The sequence below is a fragment of the Staurois parvus genome, unplaced genomic scaffold (genome assembly GCF_062004578.1).
Source record: "Staurois parvus isolate SC_StPar_1 unplaced genomic scaffold, SC_StPar_1.0 ptg000151l, whole genome shotgun sequence".
Lineage (NCBI taxonomy): Eukaryota > Metazoa > Chordata > Amphibia > Anura > Ranidae > Staurois > Staurois parvus.
The window spans coordinates 780,354-799,778 of record NW_028317947.1 but is presented as its reverse complement, the minus strand read 5'-3'; the positions used below and the strand labels follow the sequence as shown (position 1 = coordinate 799,778).

The window sequence follows — 19,425 nt, the reverse complement described above, 5'->3', positions numbered from 1 at the left end:
GAGAAAAAACTAAAGTAATAGTTTTACATAACGCAGCAACATCCACACTCGTAGAACACACAACATCAGAGGTGATTTAGCCTTACAAAAGCAAATACACCTTTTTGTATACTGACTAGTATACCAATGTTTCTCTTCTCCATCAGTTTCTCTCCCTTACTCCACTAAGGTGACCCCAGTGCTGATGGAGAGAGGTAGGGGAAGGGTAAATAGGGATGCTGCTCAGGCACCCGATGTCCTCCTTATCAGCTGAGGATGTCATTGGTTTTTAGGATGCCAGGAGCTGGAAGATTGTAATGGTGCACAATGAAAACCTATGGCTTTGCGTAATTGAAAGGCAGGATTTCTGCACCCACTGGCTTGTATACAATTTTGGGGCAATGTTTTAACATTTTCTGAAACCTGAAGGCACCACGGGGTGCCTGCGCCACCCTGGTTGAAAAAAGCTGCTCTAGATCGCTCCACCAGGGGTGAGCAAACCAGGTTCCGGTATCAGAAAGAAGGTAGGGATCAAGCAGAAGTGTAGTCAGTAAACAAGTCAAAGATCATTAACAGGTGGTTGCAGGTTGGGATCATCTAGAAGCTTAGTCCCGAAACAAGACAAAGGTCAGTCGGTAACGAGTGGTAGTGGAGATGAGGACAGCTGCAGGAGTGACAAGAGCAAGATATTGGCTGGAGAGCACAATAACCAGGAGACCCCGACAACCAGGAGGTGCAGAGAAATGGCTTAAATAGGAAGTTCATGGAGGGAGCAGGGAGTTCAAAGTTCAGCAGAAAGACAGCACAAGGCTTGATTGACCAATAGATCAGACAGGGAGCTGTCCAGCATCTCGGGTAGCTCCGCAAGAAGAAACATCGCCAGACACAGCAGAGCTCGCAAGTTCAGCACCGGGTCCTGACAGGTTCATTTTAAAAAGATAAAAATGTAGAGCGTAGCAAAAAATGCAAGAAAAACAATTCTGCTATTGCCACAGGAGTTCTGGCATTGAAAAGGCTTAGAATAACATATGCAGTGAATTTCTTAAAAAGGGTTGTAATTATTATGAGGTTATGCTATCTTGATATTTTAGATGCAAAAAGGTCTCAGTGGAGTCCTCCAGTGGCACTCCAGCTTGTTTTTGGGGACGAGCCACTACCAGGTTTTTATTTCTTTCTATATCCCATTGGAGGCATTGCATCTTATTCTTGTGGAAGGAATCCTATAAACTCACTTTTCTTACATTTTGTGATACAGGTGTGAAAAACAAGATGAGAAAGGATGCCCCATCATTGTGAACAACAGGTGAGCGGTGTCATTGTGGTGTTGGAAATGTATGTGGTAGGTTACAGAGGTGTTCTGTTTTGTTCTCTTACCCATCTCTTTCTTCCCTCCGTAGTCATATTTACATGATCGTGGCGGTGGTGGGCAGTATATTTCTCTTCCTGACTGCTGCAGTTGTCCTTGTACTGATTTTAAAACGCAGAAAGCATCTGAAAAAGAAGCACACCATGCGGCGCTTTGTTGATAATGAGGTAATTGCCATGGAGAGTAACACTTTAATTTTTTTTTTTTTGTTTGGTGTGTCCTATTTATATTCCTTTTCAACCCTTCTGAGCATCTCCATACGCAGGAAGCCAGAGCAGAGTTTGTACGTAAGGTTTACAGTTTACTGGTCAGACCACAGCTCCATTCTAGCATATAAGTTTGAAGAAAGCTCACATCTTGCTAAAATCTCAAAGGATTATTGAATTTATCCTATCCAATCAGCTGCTGAGTTTGGCAGTCTGGGAACATCTTGGAGTAAGTCCTCATGCACACTGAGTGTTTTAACCCTTTGAGGACCGTAAGATTTTGGAACGCCAAAAGAATCAATTTTTTTGTTTTTAAAGTTCGTACACTTCAGTTGCTGTAACTAAGCCATTTCATGAAATATTTGGCAAAAAGCTAGATCCATTTGTTGATAAGAACTAATATTTTGACTCAAACCAAAAAAAAAAAAAGAGTTTTAGGTTCTTAATCAGATGATACACGCAATTAAAAACATGGGACAAATACGTCCCTTGGTCCTCAAAGGGTTAATAACGCTGGTAACATTAGCTGTGTGAAGTCACATTAAAAATGTGAGTTTTTTTTCAGCTTTTTTAAGTGTTTTTGCATTTGCGTTTAGCAACGTTTTCCTTCGTTTGTGGTTTTTTTTGGTTAAAAAAACTTCCAAAAACATCGTTTTGCAGCGTTTTACTGCATTTTTCAGCATTAGAGCATTTTTACAGCTAAAAAACTCCTAAAAACCCACTAGTCCTGGGGTTTTTTTCCAGCCAAAAATCGTTGATTCCAGTCTATGTGTGCATGGACACATGCTGGGGAGTTTACTGGCTGTAGAAAAAATCTTCAAAAGCCAGAAACAGCCGCTGTAAAAATGTCCAATGTGCATGAGGACTAATGATGTTGCTTGTTCAAGTGATGCCAGTTGATGCAGTTTAGGCATCATATACTGATTTTTTTTTTCCCACATTTTAGCTGAAATACACTAGGAAGTGCAATAAACTATAGCTGGGTAAAAGGAAATCTGGACCATCACAAAATGCTTTGTATTTTCATATTTCACATAATGCGAGCTATTGTGTTAATTTCTGATATGACTTTTACATTTTTAAGGGCTGGTGTTCATATTTTTCTTATTACTTTAACCACTTGCCGCCCTGCCACTGTACATATACGGCGGCAGGGCGGCACAACCACGTTTTAAAACGTGTGTTTTGTAAACAAATAGGGGGCGTGCGCGAGGCGCGCCGCCGCCCTATCTGTCCCACGGATCACCGCCGCAGATGTCAGTCGCCGGGTAACAGCCGCTCCTTAGCGGCTATGTCCCGGTGATCGGCGGCAAACAGTGACAGAGAGCACAGCTGCAGTAGCTGTGCTGTCTGTCACTTCCCTGTCAGCACGAGGAGGAGCTGATCGAGAAAGAACAGTTTCTCTTTCTCGATCAGCCTTGTCCCGCCCAGTACACACCCCCGCCCCCTAGTAAAACACTCCCCTCACTCCTATAACCCTTCCCTGCAAAATAAAGTTAACCCCTTCCTCCCCATTGCCATTAGTACAGTGTCAGTTTTTTTTCTTTTTTTGCACTGATCACTGTATTAGTGTTTTTGGGGATGTCAGTGACCCCAAGTCAGTACCCCCCAATGTCAGAATGTCCGCTGCAGTCCGCCATAAGTCGCTGGTTGCTGGTCGCCGCCATAAGTCCCTGATCGCCGCCATAATTCGCTGATCGCCGCCATTATTAGTATAAAAAGAACCCTAAAAATCCCAGTATCTTTCCCGCCATTTGTAAACGCTATAACTTTCACGTAAACCCATTAATTTACACGTATTGGGTTTTTTTTTTGTAGCAAAGACATGTCGCAGAATGCATTTTGGCAGAAATTTATGACTAAATTTGATTTTTGCATTTTTTTTTTTACTGGACATGTTTTATAGCAAAAAGTCCAAAATATTGTTTTTTTTTCTTCCAAAATTGTCAGGTTTTTTTTTTTATAGCGCAAAAAATAAAAACCGCACAGGCGATCAAATACCACCGACAGAAAGCTCAATTTGTGGGGAAAAAAGGATGTAAATTTAATTTATGTACCATATTGCATGACCGTGCAATTGTCCGTTAAACTAGCGCAGCGCTGTATAGCAGAAAAATGGCGTAAATTACAGTATCTATACCATAGTTTGTAGACGCTATAACCTTCACACAAAGCAATCAATATACACTTATTGGGATTTTTTTTACCAAAAACATGTAGCAGAATACATTTTGGCCTAAATTTATAACCAACTTTGAATTTACTATATATTTTTTATAGCTGAAAATAAAAAATATTGTTTTTCTTCAAAATTTTTGGCTTTTTTTTGTTTATAGCGTGAAAAATAAAAAGCGCACAGGTGATCAAATTACACCGAAAGAAAGCTCTATTTGTGTGAAAAAAAGGACGTAAATTTTGTTTGGGTGCAGCATTGCATGACCGCGCAATTATCAGTTGAATTAGTGCAGCGCCGAGTAGCAAAAAGAGGCCTGGTCATTAAGTGGGGTAAATCCTCTGGAGCTCAAGTGGTTAAATATGGAGATTTGTAGATTAGCCACTAGAGGGAGCTCACGAGCTCAAATATAATAGCACTCTATGGTGGGTTTACATATGGAGACAAAAGTGAAGCCTGCCCATACATGGATATACCCCCCTGTGAACAGTGACAGTAAAATAAATTTCTGTTGATCGGTACTAGTAGTGTAAAGATTTTGTTCTCTTTTTATGGAGTTTTATGTTAAATATCAGGGGCATTGAACACTTCTGATGCTCATGCATGCTTTTTTTATTTATTTTACAATGATGATTCTATAGTACCAGATTTTTTTTTATAACAAAAGATTTCATTGGTTGCTTTGCTTTAGAAACCCTAAAGGTGTACATACACATTTTTCTACAAAACAATGCAAAATATCTAAAAGCATTGTTGAAAAAACATAATTATGTTTCTGTTATACGTGAGAACATTAATATTTCTTATAAGCAGTAACACTTGAATGCATTGTATACAGTTGGTGGAACCATTAACCCCAAGTGGAGCCATGCCTAACCAGGCACAGATGAGGATCCTCAAGGAGACGGAGTTGAAGAAGATGAAAATTCTGGGCTCTGGTGCATTTGGTACTGTTTATAAGGTGAGAATTATTCATGCAACAAGGTGCTCTAGGGTGGTGCTAACACTGTCCCACTTACAGGGTGGTTAGTGGTTGTTCAACAATATACAATCCTCCACTCTGTTTATCAGTAAATTTGTATACTGAATTGTGACCTCCAGTATGCTTCTGTAAAACTAACTCTTGCTGAGAAGAACCACCATTAGACTTAATTCACAAGTACACAGCAGAACAAGGATCCTTTAAAAAAAAAAAAAAAAGACAGTTATTTTTAAATGAGTCAAATGGCAATAAGTCGCATTTCTAATGGCTCATTCACACCATACAGTATCTCACATAAGTGAGTCCACCCCTCACATTTTTGTAAATATTTTATTCTATCTTTTCATGTGACAACACTGAAGAAATTACACTTTGCTACAATGAGACGTAGTGAGTGTACAGCTTGTATAACAGTGTACATTTGCTGTCCCCTCAAAATAACTCAACATACAGCCATTAATGTCTAAACCGCTGGTAACAAAAGTGAGTACACCCCTAAGTGAAAATGTCCAAATTGGGCCCAATTAGCCAATTTCCCTTCCCGGTGTCATGTGACTCGTTAGTGTTACAAGGTCTCAGGTGTGAATGGGGAGCAGGTGTGTTAAATTTGGTGTTATCGCTCTCACTCTCTCATACTGGTTCCTGGAAGTTCAACATGGCACCTCATGGCAAAAAACTCTCTCAGGATCTGAAAAAAAGAATTGTTGCTCTACATAAAGATGGCCTAGGCTATAAGAAGATTGCCAAGACAGTGAAACTGATCTGCAGCACGGTGGCCAAGACCATACAGTGGTTTAACAGGACAGGTTCCACTCAGAACAGGCCTCGCCATGGTCGACCGAAGAAGTTGAGTGCACGTGCTCAGCGTCATATCCAGAGGTTGTCTTTGGGAAATAGATGTATGAGTGCTGCCAGCATTGCTCATCAGTGACCCCCTCATTAGTGATCCCCACATCAGAGACTCCTGATCAAGTTCCCTTCATCATAGACTCCCTCATCAGTGACTCCCTCACATCAGAAACTCATCAACGCCCCAACATCAGTTTCCCTTTCATGAGAGAATACTCTCGCCATCACATCAATGTCCCCCACCCCTAGTGTCCCTCTCATCTGTTTCCCACCTTCAGTAACCCCTCATCTGTGTCCCCCACCATTAGTTCTCCCTTATTAGCAGTCACCAATAGTGGCCACTCATCTGTCCCTACCATTGGTGCTTCCTTATCTGTCCCCTATCATCAGTGTCCCCCTTATCAGTCCTCCACCATCAGTGTCCCCCTTATCAGTTCTCCACCATCAGTGTCCCCCTTATCAGTCCTCCACCATCAGTGTCCCCCTTATCAGTTCTCCACCATCAGTGTCCCCCTTATCAGTCCTCCACCATCAGTGTCCCCCTTATCAGTCCTCCACCATCAGTGTCCCCCTTATCAGTCCTCCACCATCAGTGTCCCCCTTATCAGTCCTCCACCATCAGTGTCCCCCTTATCAGTCCTCCACCATCAGTGTCCCCCTTATCAGTCCTCCACCATCAGTGTCCCCCACCATCAGTGTCCCCCTTATCAGTCCTCCACCATCAGTGTCCCCCTTATCAGTCCTCCACCATCAGTGTCCCCCTTATCAGTCCTCCACCATCAGTGTCCCCCTTATCAGTCCTCCACCATCAGTGTCCCCCTTATCAGTCCTCCACCATCAGTGTCCCCCTTATCAGTCCTCCACCATCAGTGTCCCCCTTATCAGTCCTCCACCATCAGTGTCCCCCTTATCAGTCCTCCACCATCAGTGTCCCCCACCATCAGTGTCCCCCTTATCAGTCCTCCACCATCAGTGTCCCCCTTATCAGTCCTCCACCATCAGTGTCCCCCTTATCAGTCCTCCACCATCAGTGTCCCCCTTATCAGTCCTCCACCATCAGTGTCCCCCTTATCAGTCCTCCACCATCAGTGTCCCCCACCATTAGTGATTGCTCATCTGTCCCCCACCATTAGTGTCTTATCTGTATCCCATCATTAGTGACCCCTCATCTGTCCCCCATCATTAGTGTCCTCTTAACTATCCCACGCCATCACCATCAGTGCCCTCTCATCTGTCCTTGCCATGGATGTCCTTTCATCAGCAACATCCCCCCTTCCGCCATCAAGGACCCAAGTAGCAGGAGGATTTCAATCAGCATCTGACAGGAGGCACTCATTACAGAGGAAGAGCACCTTTCTGCTGTCCCTCCTACTTCCTATCACATGGAGTGAATGCAGAGCGGTGCTGTCCATTTTGCCTGTGTTCCAGTGCAAATCTGTAAGGAAGACTGCAGATATCCTGCATAATCCTGCACAGTTGCGCACCGGACATAACAGCTGTGTTTTGATTGTAAAACGCACAAGAAACAATGGTTTCCTATGTGTCTTGTACACGAGACCTGCGGATTTATTGTGCAGAAAAACTCAGGTCTCTGCAGATGGTATGAACAAGCCCTAAAATGAAGGTCCCTATCCTTGTGGTAAAGGTTTCTGAATTGAGCCTCTAACAGTCATGCACAAGAATGGACTTTTTTTTGTGGTCACTATTCCTTTTCCTCTGAATTGCATAGCTGTCAGCGGTGGGCATGAGCATAAACAAAATATTATGAGTGTCTGCATTTTAGCAGCCCTCCTGGTTTAGAAGGTGAGACGTGATTGACCTCAACACAAAAGGGTCTGCTAACTTTTAGAGAACATCTAGAAATTGTAATTGTACTTCTGCAGTACCCTGAGCAAGCTACCCTTTTGTCTTTAATCCCTCCTGAAAAATATCAGTGCACTTCCTAACATATGAATGTGTTTGGGCACTCCTGTGCCTCTAATGCCCCTTTCAGATGAGGTGTAGTCCATCAAGCGGATCCGCCTGCTCAGTGGCTGATCTCTCCGCTGATCCCTGCTGAGCAGGCGGATGACAGGTCTCTGCTCCACTATGCAGAGCAGACACAGCCCGCTGTTCTTAATGTTGTGGCCGGATGGAAACAGACTGCCTGTCCATTTTCATCTGACTGTCATTCGATCCAATCCACCAGATGGATGGGGAACGGATCCCCATTAGTCTGTTTTTTAGCGTACAGGATTGGATCGGATGCTGTTGGGTGTCAGCGCACACACGACCACTGACACCTGCTGCTCCATGCCTGAACAACTGACGATCGGACCGTCCATGTAAAAGGGGCCTTAGCTGTATATCTGAAGTGTGAAATGTACTGTTGCTTCTTACTACTCATCTAATGATATTTGGAGTGAGATTTGATGGTGATACTACTGTGCAGCTCACTGTTCTGTTTGCTGGAGAGGAAGATGCACTATATTGCCAAAAGTATTGGGACCCCCCTCCAAATCATTGGATTCAGGTGTTCCAATCGCCACAGGTGTATAAAATCAAGCACCTAGGCATGAAGACTGCTTCTACAAACATTTGTGAAAGAATGGGTCGCTCTAAGGAGCTCAGTGAATTCAAACATGGTACCGTGATAGGTTGCACCAGTGCAATAAGTCCATCTATGAAACTTGCTGGTTGCTAAATATTCCACGGTCAACTGTTAGTGGTGTTATAACAAAGTGGAAGCAACTGGGAACAACAGCAACTCAGCCATGAAGCGGTAGGAGTCTGGAGTTTGCATGTTCTCCCTGTGCCTGCATGTGTTTCCTCTGGTTTCCTCCCACATTCCAAAGACATGCTGGTAGGTTAATTGGATCCTGTCTAAATTGGCCCTAGTATGTGTATGTATGAATGTGAGTTAGGGACCTTAGATTGTATGCCCCTTGAGGGTTAAGGACTGCTGTGAATGTAGAATATGTAAAGTGCTGCATAAATTGACAGCGCTATATAAGTACCTGTAATAAATAGTTATAAATATGTCTTGGGGGTCAAATTATTCTCCTTTTTATTGGGTGGTATGTGAAATAGAATAAGTATATTTACATTGTGACACATCTGCTGTGAGAAACTTATATTTTTAAATAGATATGTACAGGTATTTTCACTACTGTGCAAACAATGATGGCTTCTTATATAATCCCTTGCAAGTTGTTGATCTCTGCTACTTGCATTTTGTTTATGAGAAAAGACACAAATGTGCAGTCCATTGAATGCAGTTATCAAGGATTCTGTAATATAGTATATTGTATGAGACGAGGTCTATGATGTCTAGACAATGTAATGTACTTGATAAATGCAAGTCAAGGTTGATGACCTTTTCATGATGTTTCCCTTATTTTAGGGTATCTGGATCCCCGATGGAGAGGACATAAAAATCCAGGTCGCGATCAAAGTGTTGCGTGAAAACACCTCTCCTAAAGCCAACAAAGAAATCCTAGATGTAAGTAGAAGTTTGAAATGTACAGTATGTATATGAGATTGTGGCACCATTTACCTCTATATATTTATCTCTCTGTCATTTGGGGAGATTTAATAAAACTGGAGCACTCAGAATCTGGTGCAGCTGTGTATGATTGCCAGTCAGCTTCTACCCGCTGTAATAGCCTTGCATACCTGACACCCAAATAGCTGTGTGTGTAACAGCCATTTTGTTCATGTCACAAGTCTCCCATTCCATTTTGTCATGAGAAGGCATAGCCACAGTGATCTTTCCTTTTCCTTGCTTCAGTTTATACAATACACAACTGTTAACGGATTCCAGACACCCCTTATCAATCCGTTAATAGGACTAGCAAAATCGAATCCTCAATACACCAATATCTCAGGGACCATAAAAGTGTCTGACTTCAGTGACTAGAGAGTTAACAGACATTGGTCATAAATACATTCGTTGGAAGTCTGTAGAGTACACGTATTCTTTCTCAATAGAAGCGATCATCATCCCACTATATTTCATACCAGGGCCAGGAGGAGGGGTGGGCAGAAGGGGCATCTGCCCTGGGTGCAGATTCTCTATGCAGAGGCAGGGGCACACTTGGAGCTGCTGTCACAGAAAGCGGGGTGCTGCTGTCTTCCCATACCAGGGCACTGCAGTCTTCCCATATCCGTGCACTGAATATCATCTATCTCCAGTTGCCAAATGGTCCAGACTGGTCAGCGTAGCCTGGACTAGAGATTGTGTTACACTGTCATCCTGCTAATAAAGCGTGCAGTGAACTTTCTGTTATCAGGTCAGGAGATTAACACTTTACTTTCCTGCATTTGCTTGGTTGGCTACTCTTTGGCTTTACAATATGCAATTTTCTTTCCTTGAACCATAGGTTGTAGGAAAGAAATTTGCTTGATTCCCCCAATCAACACATTAGTGTTGATGGAGGAATCCTCTCCCACTACGCTATTGTATTCTGAGAGCAGGAGGTTTCCCTGCTGTCAGAATATAATGATCACTGCTGCCGGCTATAGCCTGTGGCAGTGATCGTACAAAAAAAAAAAAGAAGCCCGACAGGCTTGTTGTACTAAAGTCAATCGATAAATCAACTTCAGTACAACCAGCCTGCCTATAGATGCATCAACATTCGGCTGGGTCCTACTGAGCCTGACAAATTTTGATCTGTCTATGGCCAGCTATAATGTGGTATTGACTGTCACTCCTCTTAAGTGATCCACATTTGTATCTTCAAAGCTGTTTGAGAGATGGTAAAGAAATGTGATATGTTGCCTCATTACCGCCTGATTTAATCTTAAAATTGCCGTATCACCACTCTGCAGTCACATGCACGGCGGTTGCAGCACATCCCCATTAAAAAGCATTACTGCTTTTGGTGGCAGCAACATGCTTCGTGGCTGTGACATGTATATAGCTGGTAGCAGCTGTATGTTTAGTTTTCGAACAGGTGGTCAGGGGCTCAGTAAAACCTTGGCTCAACCACCTGGTTTCACGGCCCATTTTTGAACAAGCCCTAAGGATCACCTAAAACAGAACAGAACCCACTTCAATCAGCTGGGGATCCATGAGCAGATCCCTTGCTGAATGACAGCTGAACAGGATGGATGCCAGTTTTTTTACATCTGTGTCCCTTTAGTTTGTGCAAGCATACACAGGTGGACCTGTGACACCACTCTATGGGAGGCAGGATGAAAACAGACTCCAGTGTCTGTTTACATCAAGTTTCCTCCAATTCCAGCCTGTCACAATAGGCTGGGTTCACACCTGTGCAGGGTCCCCGCACTATTTTTAAGATCGCAGCTTGCACGGGAACCGAGGTTCCCAGTACGGTGCGATTTCCGGTGCAGGCGGTTTGCCATTAGGACTTATGGCATCCGCCCACGGGTTCCTCATTTCTCTGTGCAAGTGGTTGCAGCTGCCAGTATTTGTACGGATCCCACAGTGGCACCACCCGCACAGATGTGAACCTAGCCTCCGTTTCCAGGTAAATGAAAGGGGATGCAGTTTTTTTTTTTTTTTTCCCCCCCCCCCAGACCTGCATGGATTCAGTGCTAGGCAGGTGTAAACAGACACAAGTCCATTTACATCAGCCTGTCTATAGGGCTGCATGGACCTTCCAATAAGGTCCGCCTAAGAAACTGACAAGAGGACCTGAATGGAATGCCCATGTGACCCTTAAGGGAGAAGTACAGATAAAGCTCTTTTTGGCCCTACTGCTCCTGTAGGCCGCAGGAGTCTACTTAGTTCTGCACTCTTACAACCCATATTCAACTGACAGCGGAGTAAAGTCTGCAGTCGGCAGATGTCTGTTTGCTACAGTGTACCAAAAATATTGCATACCACTCACCCCCTTCTTTATCCAACAGGGAATGGTGGTTGGTGGGAGTAATAGGTGTGAGAGGAAGGTGGAATGGGGGGTGCACATTCCCTTTTTCTCCCTTGGCACTGTATGACCTTGTCCCGGCACTGTTCATAACTTCTAAAATTATGACCACATAGCCAAAGTCATATTCACCTTCCTCGGTTATTGGGTAGCATTTTGAACCCAAACACCCCAATGCTAGGAGGTCCCAGAGTGGATTAGGCCTCCACACCCCCCTTATGAAAAATAGATATCCAAGACCTGCCTTATTTACATCTATTTTGAAGCTAATTTCATGCTGGACAATAATATGCAGGGCAGCCAACTGTACCCTGCAGAAATCCAGAGATATTAATTCTTACAGAAAACTGTATCTGAGACTCATAAAAGTGGTGACATCCCAGAAACCACCCCTTAGAACAGATGATTGGTCAGATGGATTCTGTCAACACCCCCCCTTGATGTGAAGAAAAGTGGAAGGCACAACATTATGACCGCTCTCATTTTAACATCAAATCAAGGAACACCTAACAGGACTTGTGAGAGCCACTGTACCATTTTTGCTTATTCACTGGACCCTGTTGAAACCAGGACACTGTTAGGTATTCATTTTCAACTCCTTTTTATTTCTCTGTTGATTTGTCTTTGTTTCTGTGTAACAGCCTTTTTCTGTAAAAAAAAATGTATTTGCACCATTTTGACCTTTTCATTATTAAACTTAATTTTGAAGGTGTTGAAATTGTCTCTAAAGCCTTTAATGCAAACTAAAAGAAACCCTGTTTCTTGAAGAGTGCTACTGTATTTGATAAATCTCTGACTATACCTGTCTGTGGTGACAATCACACAATTGTCTTCTGTCCTTATCCTTGCAACATTACCCCAGAAAATATATGGAGGTTGGGATATTTTCCCCGCACTGGGTGGGTGTGTACCTGTTTTGGGTCAATAACTTACTGAGCAACGCTGAGGTTGATGGCAACAGAGCTTGCAACTTCCAAAGAGGGTTAGCAGTGGCATCTCCCAAAATGTTTTTTTTTTTTTTACAGGATCGATTTCTCTGTGGCTGCTCTGACAGTGATTTGAGCATTGTTCCTTTTGATTCTTATGTTACAGGAGGCTTATGTCATGGCAGGAGTAGCAAGTCCTTATGTGTGTCGTCTGCTGGGCATCTGTCTAACATCCACTGTGCAGTTGGTTACCCAACTCATGCCATATGGTTGCTTACTGGAATATGTACGCGAGAATAAGGATCGCATTGCTTCCAAAGATCTACTGAACTGGTGTGTGCAGATAGCGAAGGTATGGTGCAAAGAAAAACATTGATGTTGATGTTTCTTAACTTCAGTCATGCTGTAATTGTCTGGGCACTAGATCCAGGGGCAGACCTACCATTGGAGCAGATACACAAGGCCTTCTGGGACTTAGGAATTCACATATACCAGATATAGTTTAAGCTAGTGCTTGGATCCAATCCTGTTGTCCCGTGCTACTGGACACCTCTCAATTAGGTAAGAAACCAGAGACTTATTTAGAAAATCCACAGGGCTGTGAACGCAATGCCATAGGTGTATCTCGTCTTAACTGTTTCTGTGTAAAACAAAGATTTTATAAAAACAATAGAAAAATGGATATAAAACTCGTATGTCTAAAAAATTGAATAAATCTGACCCAAAACAAAAATGCTCACATTTTGAATTTTGGCTGACGCTAAATTTAGCAGCATGAGCATGCGTCGGTTGACTTGATAATAACAATGACTAAATTACATAACATTTTTTTAAACATTTTTGAAGGGCAAAAAGGCCTTTTTTTTCCAGTGTTTTAGGAAAAAAAATGTTTTTTTTTTATTGTATGTATTTTATAGATTCAAAAATGTGAATCGTATACAATGTAATTAATTAATTGTTTTTCGATACTGTAATTGTATCTGACAATTACAGTAACAAACAAATGCACATTACTACCTTCAAGCTGCAGTTCCATCTACAGCATTATTTTGTCAAAAAATCCTCTATTTGGCATGTGATTGCAATGTCATAAGTGACATAGTAATCGCATGATTGGGAACCACTCTGATTGGTTCTCAATCTTTAGTAGGGACCTGAGCAGTCAGTGACAGCCCGGTTTCAGAGCGAGTGATCAGACAAAGTGTTGGCTGATGGTTTTTCAAGGGAGGTCAATGTTTCCTCAGCATGGGAAATTGTCCTGAGGAATGTGAATATAGAGATTGCAGGTGGGAAGGGAACCAAATGTTATATTGCATGTAATGCCATGTTTCCAAAAGACAGCTGGGTAACACATTGGCATAATATTTAAAGCTGAACTCAAGCCAGTAGCAAAAGACTAGCATTGTGGGGTAGCACAGCGGCTAAGTGGTTAGCACTTTCACCTTTCAGCACTAGGGTTGTTAGTTTCAATCCCAACCACGGTACTACCCGCCTGGGGTTTGCATGTTCTCCCTGTGCCTGTGCGGGTTTCCTCTGGTTACTTCGGTTTCCTCCCACACTCCAAAGACTTGCTGATAGGTTAATTAGCTCCTGTCTAAATCGCCCACAGAGATTGATCAGCCCAGCATCAGTGCATTTTCTTCTGTAGTCCCTGTAAGCAGTTGGGGTGTGCAGAGAATCGTCCCCTTGCACCCTGGCACTGTGCAAGTTACAGAAAGAACAGTGATGTCACAGTTGGGCAAAACTGCAAAATATTTAAAAAGACAATCTTTTAAAAAATGTTTGAGTTTTATACTGTGCATGGGGTGAGGAGCTATGAGTGGAAAGTGGTCAGCAAACTAGAGGTCAGCTTTAGGGTATTTAGGTTTCCAGAATATAATCTGAGTAATAAGCTGTTGCGCAAAATCCTCTGGTGGTTTGTTTTCATTTGTTTCCAGAACTTTGATGTAGACTGCTATAGAAGCAGGAATTATAATTTAATGCCCATATGTTATCTACTGTATGTGCCAGTGACGGCTTAGTGAACAGTACAGATCACTGCAGCATTGTTTGTGTTGATGACAGGGTATGACATATCTGGAAGAGGTACGATTGGTGCACAGGGATCTGGCTGCCAGGAATGTATTGGTGAAGAATCCAACGCATGTAAAGATCACAGACTTTGGTTTGGCACGGTTGCTGGATGTGGATGAAACAGAATATCATGCAGATGGAGGGAAGGTAAGACTTCATTGTTCACACCAATTAACCCATACTGCCCATAATGAAAACCCATGATGAAAAAAAAACGTACTAGTAATAAAGATGTCCTAAATATCAAAGCTTAAAAATTGATTTAAAAAAATATTTAAAATAGCTGTTGTCTAAAGCTGGCAATGCATGGATTGTGTTTTTGATCAGCTGTCCGGCTGATCGGAAATAAAACAAACAAATTCCCCTATCCACACAAGTGAGGTAAGTGGAGGAATCCTCCCCGCTGTGCTATTGTATTCTGACAGCGGAGTCTGTGCGCTGTCAGAATACACTGATCAGCGCTGCTTCAGTTGGAAATTGAAAAGTATTCCAGCATCCGAGAGAAGTCAAATCATTAGATTGACTTCTCTGGAAATGGAGCTGCCATAGATGGATCAAAATTGGCCGGTCTCTGCTGAACTGGCTGAATTTCAATCCACTTATGGCCAGCTTAAAGTGGTTCTAAAGGCTGAAGGTTTTTTACCTGCATGCATTCCTTTCATGATGGTAAAAAAAACCTTCAGTGTGCAGCTCCACTCCCAACCCCCCTCCTACCCCCAATACTTACCTGAGCCCGATCACGAACTATGTGCATGAAAGCAGAGGCTCTTCCCACTCTCTCCCTTCTCATTGGCTCAAAGACAGCAGCGAGATCCATTGATTCTTGCTGCTGTCAATCACAGCCAGTGAGGAGGGGGGCGGGGCTGACCCGTGCTCTGTGTGTCTTATGGACACACACAGCCAGTTGGGGAGTGAGCATGCATACGTGCCACCATAACAAGTGGCTTTCTATGGGGACAATCAGCAGGGGGGGGAGGAGCTAGGAGCGCTGGCGAGGGACCTGAGAAGAGGAGGATCGGGGCTGCTCTGTGCAAAACCATTACACAGAGCAGGTAAATATGAAATGTTTGTTATTTAGAAAAAAAAATTACCTTTACAATCACTACGTTTTATAGTCAACTGCCCTGTTTTATTGTAATCACTGCCTGCAATTCAAATCTTAATTGTAGGAACTAAAGAGAGGCATGCAGCATCACATGCTTCTTATACTATAATTATTCCCGATGGCCTTGTCACCTACAGAGGGGTAGTGTTTGTGGGAGCAGTTTGTACTGATGAAGAAACAGCACAAGAAATGTAAAGTGGCAACAAACCTCACACTGAATTTGATGTAGAGTTCCAGAAACAATCTTAACCACTTCCAGTCCGGACACTTTCACCCCCGTCCTGTTCAGGCCAATTTTCAGCTTTCAGTGCTATCACACTTTGAATGACAAGTGCGCAGTCATGCAACACTGTACCCATATGAATTTTTTTGCATTTTTTTTGAGACCGATAAAACTTTATTTTGGTGGTATTTATTCACCACTGGGATTTTTATTTTTTGCTATATAAATGAAAAAGTCAAAAAATTTTGAAAAAAAAGTGTTTTTCTTATAAAAGTTTGCAAATAATCTTTCTTCATATATCTTGGCCAAAATGTATTCAGCTATCTTTTTAGTAAAAAAAAAAAAAAAATAACCCAAATTAGTTTATAACTAAAAATTATAATTTTTAAAAACATTTAAAAAGTTTTTTTTTTTATTATTTTTTTTTAACATACTGTCACCATAGCAGTACAGTGCCACCATAGTGACACTGTACTACTTGTGGGGGGTGATGAAGTTTTTTTTTTTTTTAAGCTGATTGCTTTTACACGCGTAAAGGCTGTAAAAGCAATCATTTCTCCTTCTCTCTGACTGAATTCTTGCAGCCATTGAGAAATACTGTGAGAGCTGTGATTGGTCACAGCTTGTCACATGGTACAAGGCTGTTGTGAATAGCCTTGTACCATGTGATCTCTGTGATCATTCATAGATTTCACTAGTAGTAAGCAATAATGTCAGGAAGTGACATCTTGCTTATCCCCTCCCTCCTAGATTGTAAGCTCCAAGGAGTAGGGCCCTCGAACCCCTCGTGTATCGCATTGTATTGTTATTGTACTGTCGCATGTTCTGTCTCCCATTTTAATGTGCAGCGCTGAGCGAACTGTTGGCGCTTTATAAATACTGTATGATAATAATAATAATACTATTCATGTGATCACTGATTGGCCAATCAGTGATCACATGATCGGGACCTCACACAGAGGTCCCATACAGCGATCGGTGTTCCACTGTGTCCTCCGGACACAGCAGGCACCGGACGGCGGTGACGCACGCTCCCAGGAGCGCGCACAGGCTGAAAATGCGGGCGCCATTTATGAACTGCAACCTTCTCCTGCACTGCTCTTGTCCAGCTGTTTATATACATGGGCCGGAAGGGAAGTGGTTAAAGTGATAAAAGAAATAAGAAATATGACATACTTACCCACTCTGTTCAATGGTTTTGCACAGAGCAGCCCTGATCCTCTTCTTCTAGGGTCCCACACCAGTGCTCCTGGTTTCTCCCCCTTGACCAGTGCCCCCAATAGCTAGCCAATTGGTATGGGGGCACTGGTGCGTGCTCACTCCCGAGCCCTGCTCTATGCGTCCATAAGACCCATAGAGCCACAGCTCCCCCCCCTCCTCATTGGCTCACTGTCTGTGATTGATATCCAATGACTATCTAATGTTGTGTCTCACCCAATGAGGAGAGAGAGACCCGGGACAGCCGAGGCTCCCGTGCACATCACTGAATCAAGAGGGGGCTCAGTTGAGTACGGGAAGGGCTGTGAGGGGAGCAGCGCACAAAGTTTTATACCTTCTTGCATGAAGGTAAAATACCTTCATCCTTTAGAACCACTTTAAAGATGAATAAAGGCAACACAAGCACCTATCTGTGTATATTTTTATGACCTGGGGTCACCTTTGATTCAGTTTAGTGTGCTTTCACCTAACATGCAGGCCAATATGTTTCAAATACATCATTTGTTCTAGGTCCTCTGCAGACTCAATTATCTTAGAGACTCCTGTCACAAGAGGCTGCGGTCAGAAGCCTGATGGCTGTACTATACATCATATGATCATGTGTTGTGTATTCTAGGTTCCCATTAAATGGATGGCTTTGGAATCTATAATGCACCGGAAGTTCACACACCAGAGTGACGTATGGAGTTATGGTGAGGATCCAAAATGACAAAAGAAAGAAATAGAAATTTTGTTTTTCAGAAAACAGTCAAATCCAAAACTGCTCTGGAAAATGATAGATGGATCTTAAAAGTTTGAATGTGATTGGTTGCTGTGGGAAAATATGGACAGTCCCTAGTTCAGATGTTTTGATAAATGAGGTCAATGTCAAGAAATACTCATTAGCGGGCTTATTTGATAAAGTGCAGTAATGTGTAATAACCAGTTGAGTTTCAGTGTACTGAAGAACTGTTTGACTCTAGTCCAGGGGTATCCAACCTTTTGACTTTCCTGGGCCACATTGGAAGAAGAGGAATTGTCTTGGGCCACATATAAAATCTACTAACAATAGGGACAACTAATGAGCAGAAATAGTAGAGAAGATCACAAGTTAAAGTGTTACTAAACCCAAGACAGTAAAATCAGTCTGTATATGCAGCAAGATTGGCTACCATGCACCAGATTCTGAGTGCACCAGTTTTAGTAAATCTCCCCCTTTGTGTCAGTCATTTAATGGTGAGAGTGGGTAAGGACACAACATGGCTCCCAACAACTCTCATCCACTTTTTATATCAGGCATCCAAGCTCATACAGTACACGTGAAACACAGCAGCAACATGTCAATAATATTATCTGTATGCATTAACCACATGCCCTCCTGAGGATTTACCCCCCTTCCTGACCAGGCCATTTCTTACGTTACGGCGCTGCGTTGCTTTAACTTACAATTTCGCGGTCATGCAACGCTGCACCCAAATGACATTTACGTATTTTTTTCCTCACAAATTGAGCTTTCTTTCAGTGGTATTTGATCGCCTGTGCATTTTAAACTTTTGCGCTATACAAAAAAAAGACCAACAATTTTGAGAAAAAAAAACAATATTTTTGACTTTTTGCTATTAAACATGTCCAGTGAAAAAAATTAAAAAATCAAATTTCGTCATAAATTTAGGCCAAAATATATTCTGCTAAATGTCTTTGCATACGTGTAGATTGGTTTATGTGAAAGTTATAGTGTTTACCAATGGTGATATAGATACTGGCAATAGCGGCGATCAGCGGCTTTTAGCGGGACTGAGGTGGACATTCTGACACTGGGGGGAACTGACTTGGTGTCACTGACATCCCCAGTGACACCAATACAGTGATCAGTGCTAAAAAAAAAAAAAAAAAAGCACTGACACTGTACTAATGGCACTGGGCAGGAAGGGGTTTTACTCGGGGCGGTACCTGTGTGATTCACTGTAATCACACTGCTTTGGATGGCTGTGCTGTACACATCCATCCAAAGCAGTGTACCTGAACTGACAGGGAGGAGAACTGTTAGTAAACAAAACAGTTTTCCTCCCCGTCGGAGATCCTCGGTAATCACCGGGTGCCAGCGAGTAATCACCGGCCAGAACCCGGTGATTGACAGCCGCGAATGGCGGCGTGTGTAGGGCGTGCGGGCTCCCCTTACCTGGAAATGCAAAATCATATATATATGTACGTGATTTTGGCAACCCATGCTGCCCTGCAGTATGAAGCAGTATTTCTTCTATAGGGTGGTTGGGAAGCGGTTAAGAACATTGTTTCCATATATAGTTTGGAATTAAATATGTATGTCAGACACCGCTTCCTACTTAGAAGTGTTGAAAAGAGACTCTTTGCAGTCTCTAATGAGGCTAAAGATTCAACAGGCCCCTGGGAGCCAGAGACTATGTGATCTAGCCTTTAGGCCAGATGAAGGAGCTCAAGAGCAGATGTTATATCATGA

At 42.7% G+C, this 19,425-nt stretch overlaps 1 protein-coding gene across 1 annotated transcript in view; it reads left to right on the top strand.

Annotated features, from left to right (window-relative positions):
- ERBB2 (erb-b2 receptor tyrosine kinase 2) overlaps window positions 1-19,425 on the top strand; it is a 195,505-nt gene that overhangs the window by 150,208 nt on the left and 25,872 nt on the right. Inside the window, exons 16-22 of the mRNA XM_089674311.1 lie at window positions 1,235-1,282; window positions 1,377-1,512; window positions 4,563-4,685; window positions 8,938-9,036; window positions 12,518-12,703; window positions 14,416-14,571; window positions 17,587-17,662. Of these exons, the coding sequence (XP_089530437.1) occupies window positions 1,235-1,282; window positions 1,377-1,512; window positions 4,563-4,685; window positions 8,938-9,036; window positions 12,518-12,703; window positions 14,416-14,571; window positions 17,587-17,662 (824 nt within the window). The remainder of the gene's footprint in view (window positions 1-1,234; window positions 1,283-1,376; window positions 1,513-4,562; window positions 4,686-8,937; window positions 9,037-12,517; window positions 12,704-14,415; window positions 14,572-17,586; window positions 17,663-19,425) is intronic.